Source organism: Fusarium falciforme, chromosome 14 (genome assembly GCF_026873545.1).
Source record: "Fusarium falciforme chromosome 14, complete sequence".
Classification (NCBI taxonomy): Eukaryota; Fungi; Ascomycota; class Sordariomycetes; order Hypocreales; family Nectriaceae; genus Fusarium; species Fusarium falciforme.
Genome location: NC_070557.1, coordinates 203,032 through 211,393, shown reverse-complemented (window position 1 = coordinate 211,393; position 8,362 = coordinate 203,032). Strand labels below are relative to the sequence as shown.

Here is an 8,362-nt window from a genome sequence, read left to right as displayed (position 1 = left end):
TAATAATAAAAAAAAATAATTAATTAAATAAATATTAATATATAAGTAATAATTAAATTATTAAAAGATAATAATTAAAAGAAATTAATATATTTAAGTATTTAATATTATAATATTTATAATAAGCCTAATTATAATATAAAGATTTATTAAGTAATAATTAAAATATCTAAAAAAAATATAATAAATACTTTTAATTAATTAAATAATTTAAAGTAGTTTTATTATTATTATAATATAAAAAGTTAAGATTTTAAAGATATTTATTTATATAAAATACTTATTTATAAAGTATATTATATATAGATTTTGAATAATTTATTATATAATCTTTTTTAAAATAATTACTAATAAAATATATAAAATTATTAAGGCTAAAAAAAAAATATATTATTAATATAAGCCTTAGACTTAAATAGCTTTTTTAATTTATTTATATAATATATCTTATTATAATTTTTATTAAAAATATTTATATAATTATAAGAAGTTATAATAAATTTAATAATATAATATATTAAATATATATTTAAAATAAATATTTTTTATTAAATTTAATATATTAATAAAAAAGCTTAAAAAATTATATATAATAATTAATTAAGGTTTTTAATATTTTTTAAAAATTATAAATTGTTTATTTATTTAATAATTAATTAAATATTTAAAAAAACTAAATTATAAGATATTTAATTTAAATATTATTAAATATTATTATTAAAATTAATAATTTTATAAATATTATAAATAAAAATTAAAAATATAAAAATATAAATAAAATATTTTATTTTAAGTATATAAAAATAATTAAAAAAAAATATTAAAAAATAATTATTAAAAAAAACTTAAAAAAAAATAAAAAGAAATTTAATTAAAAAACTTAAAATTAATTTTTATTTATTAATTTTTATTTTTTTATTTTTAATTTTAAGTTTTATAATTTTTATTTTAAATAAAATATAATATATTATTAAACTTTTAAATTAAATTAAATAAAATATAATTTAAATAAAAATAAATTATATTAAAAAACCTTTAAATATTAAAATTATATTATTATCTTAAAAATAAAATAAATTATAAATATAAAATAACCTAAAATTAATTAATTATATAATATTTTATTTTATACTTAATTTTTATTTTCTTATAAAATTAAAAACTTAATTTTTTTTAAAAATATACCTTAAGTAAGAAAAAAAATATACCTTTAGGGGTAAGCTATAAGCGCTACGCTAAATACCTATATATAATAAATATGCCTTAACTAAGGTATGTTTATAATATATAGTAGGGTCTGAGCTCCCCAGCAACTGGGCGGGCCCGGGTTGGGCGTTGCAGTTGCAGGACTGCTATATAGCCCACTCAGCGTTAGATACAGTGGAACTCTAGATCTAAGAAACTTTGCCAAGGTGGCCACCGGCTTGCTCTTCTCCTCATCCAGACCTTTGACGTCTCTGCAAAACACCTTGGCACTCTGCATCGGTCAGAACTGCCATACTGGCCTCAAGTGCACTATTAATGGCGTCCGTCTTCGTTCCAACTCCTGAAGTCAACACCAAGCGAGTAAGGCTCGGCCAGTGGCGTCCGCGATGGCAAGCTACGATCACACCAACAGCTCAAACCGCGATCCAGCTCCTTCTGATGCTGCTAGGTGTCATGTCGTACCTCTTCGGGACGTCACACAACCAAGCAAACAGATACCATGCTCTGAAGATACTTGTCGTGGATCTCGACGGCGGCCATGTTGGCAAGGCGGTCACACAAACCGCCGCCAGCCTTGGATCGGGCAAATTCCCCTCAATCGAGATTGGACAAGCAGCCCGGTTTCATAGCCCAGCTGAAGCCAAGAAGGCAGTTTGTCACGCATATTAGGTATCCTTTATATAATTAATCGGTGCATCTAATTAAAACGCATTGTACTAGATAAAACTTGCGGGTGACCCATATCCATTGGGGTGCAATGGATTCGCTTCACCTGTTCATTAGCGCCTTTGTTTTTTTTATATTGAATAGCCATTGGATTCGGGCCCCGTTTCGATCTTTAATTCTTGAGTAGGCTGCAGATAGTATGGTTTATTTATAAATATGAAAGTATATTAATTTAAAAAGAGGCTTGCCGCCTGACTGCCTTTTGCCGAGTTAAACAACTTGCGCTGCCTAGACGACGAGCCATCGGAAGCAGGCCATACTTTGGGAACACCAGGCCTGTTGCTTGGAACCCACGTAGGCTCCTCACCCATATGTGTCGTATTCACCGTAGGCGGCACCAGCGGTTGCACACCCTTCGGATGAGCCATGAGTCTCATGGTAGATGTATCATACGCAAACAAGCTTAGAAGAATGCAGCCGCCTGTCTCAGGAGGGTCAAGAACGTATGCCCCTCCGTAGCTAGACTCCACATCCGCCTCCTGATCCTCGCAGAAGAAGGCAGTGTTCCAGCCAGCCAGGCAGAGGTCAAAGTTGAAGTCATCCTCGGCGAAGGGGAAAGGCTCCTTAGTTCCGCACCCGCTCTGGTCGGGCGCCCACTCTGCCGACACCATGACCGTATAGCCATCCTCCTCGAGCGCAATGTTCTGCCCCACCGCGTTGTCGGGGTCGAGCACGTAACTAGAGGAGCAGAACGACTCGATGACCTGCTGCGCCTCTTCAATAGTGAACTCGAGATAGCCGGAGCGGTCAGCGAAGCAGTAGCCTTCGCCCTCGTTAATGGCCGTGTTGGTCGGGTAGGATATGACAGTTGCTGATGTCTTGGTGGTGGTTGTTGACTTCCCGACCGTTGTCGTGGCCTTTGGATATGAGGTGGTGATGACTTTGATGTCCGTCAACGTGATAGAGATGGCAGTGCCGATATGAGAAGGGAGAATGATAGCCGAGGTTCCTCGCAATTTGGTCTTAGTCACCGACTTCACGTTGGGAATGGGGTAGGCCGTCTTATCAACGGTCACGTAGCCATCATTGACGGGGTATGGCCTTGAACTGATAATGACGCTTGGAGAGAAGGTGGTCTCGTAGGCCTTGCCCAGCTTGCCATGCCCGCTATCGTCGTCGCCGAGGTCGTCCTTCTGGGGGTCGACGGTGATGAGTGGACAGGATGAGCCCGTTGTTGTGGCAGTTGCACTCAGGAAGCAGCCAGTAATGATCTCGGTCGATGTGGTGGTGCATGAGGAGGATTTACACGATACCCAGTAGTCTGTTACTGACGAGGTGGTGCAGTCACAGCCAATATACGTGTTGCAGACAGTGGCGCAGGGCTTCGTCGTGCAAACCTGATGGCACTCGGTGTTGGTCTCCGTCGCACAGTCCTCTTCCTCGTCATCGTCATCGTCATCGTCATCGTCATCATCATTATCATCATCATCTTCCCCGTTTCTCTCTTCGCATCCTGCACCAACACAGTTTCCTCCTGGTCCAGGGCATCCGCCGCCAATACAACCGATCGAGCCTCCGCCTCCACCCCCGCCGCCTCCACCCCCGCCGCCTCCACCCAGACTACAGCCAAAGAGACAGAGAGTGCCGCAGCCAGATTTGCAGATAGGCCCAGGCGGTCCAGGAGTGACGATAATGCCCGGAGCAATACCTGCCGGAGGCCCGATATCAATATCATCATTCTCATCGTCATCATCGTTAGTGCCAGTCGGAAACGGCCCAGGCTTGTACGTGTAAGTGATGTCGTGAGTGGGCTCAGTCAATGTGACAGGTGACGGAATGACACTGCCTCGTATAGGGACAGACTTGGAGGTGGATGCTGTCAGAACAATGTTGGACACCTCAATCTCAGATGTTATGAGAGGCGGGAGCGTGATGCGAACGGTGATTGTTGTTGTGCGATATTTGGTAATACCGTTGGTGGTTTCAGGCCACGTCTCCTTGATGGTCTCGGTGATGACGGGAAAGCTGATTGTAGTCTTGGAGGAGAGCGGCCATGGTGGTAGGACGAGAGTACAGGGCGGCTGGCACCCTGCTGTCGGTTTCTCGGAGCTCCAGATTTTGGGGTCAATGTATACAACGTCGCCGTCTCCGTCGCCGCTACCACCATTGCCGTCACCATCACCATCGCCCGGCTCGCCAGGGGTAGGTTGGTCGGGTTTATCCGGTAGCTTGGGCGTCCAGTCATTGTCGTTGATATATGCGTTGATGGCCCCCCCATGGAAGACGATAAGGTAGTCAGCTTTTCCATCGCCATTGATATCCGCATAATGGACAGGGCCCTGGGGGCTGACGCCGCCGGCAATAGTGCCCATGTCATTCCACTTGCGGCCCTCGCCAATAGGGATCTTCCCATTGTTGCGGTAGCCTTTCGCGGCGCCGCCCTCGTACTGGACGATGTAGTCGGCCTTGCCGTCTCCCGTGAGATCGGCGAATCGTATCTTGCTGCCAGGCTCGCCGACACCGGTGGCCACGACGATGCCCTCCTTCCAGATACGACCGCCGTCCCTGGGGGGGATGTTCTTGTTGTTCTGCCAGTACTTGACCGCTCCGCCGTCGTATAGGATGAGGAAGTCGTCATAGCCGTCTCCGTCGAGATCTGCGAATCTGACTTTGCTGCCAGGCTCTCCAAGGCCCGGCGCGATGACGACGCCGTCCTGCCAGATCCGCCGATCTCCTGGGTTGGGGAAGTTTCCGTTGTTCAGATACGCCTTGACAGCCCCGCCACCGTAGATAACCAAGTAGTCGGCGCGCTTGTCACCGTTGACGTCGGCAAACTCTATACGTGAGTCTGAGAGATCTTCATCAAGGCCAGGCGCGATCTCGCCGATCGACTCCCACTGGTCGACGCCCTTGTTGAGCCAAGCGCGAGCCCGACCCTTGGCATCGACCGAGATCAAGTCATCCCGGCCATTGCCCGTCAAGTCGGCCAAGCGAAGGCTTGAGCCCTTGGTGCCGGTGATGCCAAGGTTCTTCCACATGCGGATGCTTCCGTCGTCGGCAACGGCGAGGAAATCGGCCAGGCCGTCGCCATCCATGTCTGCGAACCGTATCATGTCGCCCGTGATGCCCGATATGCCGGGTGCAATAGTACCCAAGTCGTCCCAATTGCGGCCACCCTCGTCCAGGGTATTGCGGAACGCCTTGACGGCACCACCATCATAGACGACCAGATAGTCTGCGGCAAGGTTAGTTTCAAGCCAAAGTACAAGAACTATGAAGGACTTACCGGCCTTTCCGTCACCATCAATGTCTCGTATTCTTGCCGTGTTGGCAGGTATACCGGCAGGACCAGGAGCAATGGTGACCTTGGTCTCCCAATTCTTCTGCTTGCTATCCTTTCCATTATTGTGTGTGTTGCGTGCCCACTTAACAGCGCCGCCACTATAGACGATAACATAGTCGGCGCACCCGTCACCATCAATGTCTTCGAAGTAGACCTTCTCCCTTGATTCGAGGCCAGTTGCCCACTTGGAATCGAGGGATTCAAACTTCTTTCCGTTGTCGACGTTCCTCCAGACCTTGGCCGCGCCACCCTCATATAGGGCAATTAGGTCAGCCTTTCCGTCGTTGTCGATATCTGCAAGGCGGATCATGTTGCCCTTGATAGACGTCCAGTCTGGGTTGATCTTGCCGATACTCGTCCAGTCGTTGGGCTTACCACCGTTGATCCAGGCTCGCATGGTGCCATCGCTATCGGCGACGACGTAATCAGCGATACCATCGCCGTTGAGGTCGGCCAGAATCACCTTATCGCGGCTGCCGTCCTCGACAGCCTCACGGATAGTGCCAACTGATTCCCAGGTACGGAAGCCTTCGAAGACAGTTCCCTGCTTCTTCCAGATTCTGCCCTCAATCTCCTCTTGAGCCCCGCCACTTCCTCCTCCGACGCCGAGGCCGACGCCTGGTAGGCCGGCGGCGTCCCTCTGGACAGGGTTCTTCAGCCAGCCTCGTTGATCAGCTTCGAGGATTGCGTTGAGCCAAGCGTTGGCCATCTTCTCGTAGCCGCTGTCATTTGGGTGTTTCTCGTCCCAAAGATCAGCCACCGTGATGTCGATTGGAACCTCAAGGATGTGCTTGCCATCCTTTTGTCTTTTCTCAATAATAGAAATAACTTCCGGGTTGAAGCGATCAGTGTTTTGTTGCATCCTAGGCTTGTTGGCCCAGATGACTGGAGCAACAAGAACGGTGACGTCTGGGGCGTTCGCAAAAAGGCCGTCAACGATTGTTGCGAGCATATCAGGAGAGCCCTCGAGATCCTCTTCTAGGTCCATATTATTGGTGCCAGCATGCAAAAGCACCACGTTGGGGCGAGCCGCAATTGACAGCTTCCAATACGTGTTGATATCTGCGAGCACCTTTCCACTGTGGCCTTCATGGTCATTATCCGCCATGCCAGTGGGAGGGTGCTTTAGGCTGCCAATCATATCTACCGAAGCACCTCGGCCGACGAGCAACTCACGTAGACGCTTTCGGTAGCCCGTTTGGTCTTTGGAGCCGTTGCCTTTGGTGATTGAGTCTCCGAGAGGCATGATACGGAGGCTCGGAAGCCCTGATGCAAGCGGCGCTATCAGTGCCACGAGCACCATCACCAACGTGATGGCGCCCCGAAGCGTGAAGTACGCCATAGGGAATGGTAATATCAAGAGTAGAGAAGTGATATCTTGGGACGTGATTTGAGATTGGTTCATAGAAGGAGGGCTTTGAATGGCGATGCTTGACCAGCTTCTGCGGTTTTCCCCGAGGGGCTTTATGTCAGCCTGTCATGAGAGTGCAGAGCACCTTTGGTTATTCGAACTTGGCATCGCAACTGCCATGGCCCCCGAATATTCCTCAACACCGCCTCCCTCTAATCTCGCCTCTCCTCCGTGTTGGAAGATGTTGGTTCTAGGATACTAATGCACCCTTCAGCAGGGTATGCAGCGGGACAGCAAGAAACCAGCAAGGTAGGAATCGGTCCTTCTACTACGGAAATGATGAAGGGTGCGGTTTTTCTGCTATCATTTTGGATTCTTGCTCCAATAATAGGCAAGTGTGCCTCATTAGTTGGGTCGGCTGTGCCCTGGCGGGCTGTTGGTTCTGTTGTATTGCTTGAAGGATGACATGCAGGAGGATTCGGGAACCTCTTTAGGTCCGAAGGCCGGCGCTGTTGGTTGTAGAATAGCTCAGGACCCCGCAGGCCTGCATCCTACAGCGAAACATGTCCAACTGGTCCATTAAAAAAAAAGTCTGCCTTGGCAGAGACAAGGGTGCAATGGGACCTTGAGATGTCACGGCTGGTCATGAGATGGTGATGACTAGCTCTATCGAATGGGCTGGGTCAAAATGCAGCGTATATACATGAGAGAGATGGTAATAAGTAGTAACCAAGCACTTGTCTTGCTGCTACATTTGCCTTCCAATTGAGGAAGAATAACTTGACGCAAGCGGAATGCGCGCTGATCATGGCGAAGAAACAGACGCGTCTAGGCGCATTCAGGTATATGGCGCGCGGAGGGGGTCGAATGGCTATGCTTGACCAACTTCTGCGGTCTTGCCCAAGAGGTTTTATGCAGCCTCTCATGAGATTGCAGAGCACCTCCTGTTACTTGAAGTCGCCATCCATCACAACTGCCGTGACCCTTAACCGCTCCCGATACTGCCTCGATCCGGTCCTGCCGCTTCCTTCGCATTGGCTGTTGGAATGCTGTTGGTTCTAGGATACTAAGGCACCATGGAGCAGGGCATGCATACAACAGCGCAGCTAGAAAAGTATAGCGGGGGTCGGGAAATTTAAGGACTCAACCCGTAGCTACAAGATTTAATGATACTGGGCCAGCTCCGTCGCTTAGGCCCTGATCATAAACCGAGAACAAGAGATCCCTATTCCCCTGTTTTTCAGATAGATAAATAAGAAGATATGCTTTCCTTAATTTAATACCTATTTACGCGGGGGATATAAGAATTAACCATCTCAATTATATACTTACCTATAAGAACGCCACTAGTATATCTTACGCTAGCTAGGAGCTTCAGGTTACTCTTATTAGCAATAGGGATAAAAATTATAGCTATTTTTCGGGCTTAAATTATTCTTAGTAAGAGGGGGTATAATAAGGTAATTTATAACTCTTAATTATTATTAATAATATTAATTAAAGATAAGAAGAATAAAGAAATTATAAACCTAATTAATAATAATAGCCTCCTTAATAATAAAAACCTTTTTTACTATATTATAAAAGAAAATAAAGTTATTACTAATTACCATAGGGTTTTTATCTTATTATATTTCTTTAGGGCTATTAAAAAAGAGAGATTAAACTAGTAAGGCCGCTGCTACTATTATCCCCATATTAATTCTTATCTCATAAGGGAAGATACTTTATAGCTACTTACCGGGGATAATAATATATTTAAGTACCTATTTTATATACTATAAGCCCTATTTTAA

General features: G+C 45.0%; 1 protein-coding gene across 1 annotated transcript; it reads right to left on the bottom strand.

The window, feature by feature from the left end:
* Positions 1-2,099: 2,099 nt before the first annotated feature.
* NCS54_01500200 (Carbohydrate esterase family 3) lies at positions 2,100-6,557 on the bottom strand (the record flags this gene model as incomplete). Its single annotated transcript, XM_053160115.1, has 2 exons — positions 2,100-5,107; positions 5,159-6,557. The coding sequence occupies 2 exons, from the start codon at positions 6,555-6,557 to the stop codon at positions 2,100-2,102; spliced, it is 4,407 nt and encodes a 1,468-aa protein (XP_053016090.1).
* Between the last annotated feature and the right edge of the window lie 1,805 nt (positions 6,558-8,362).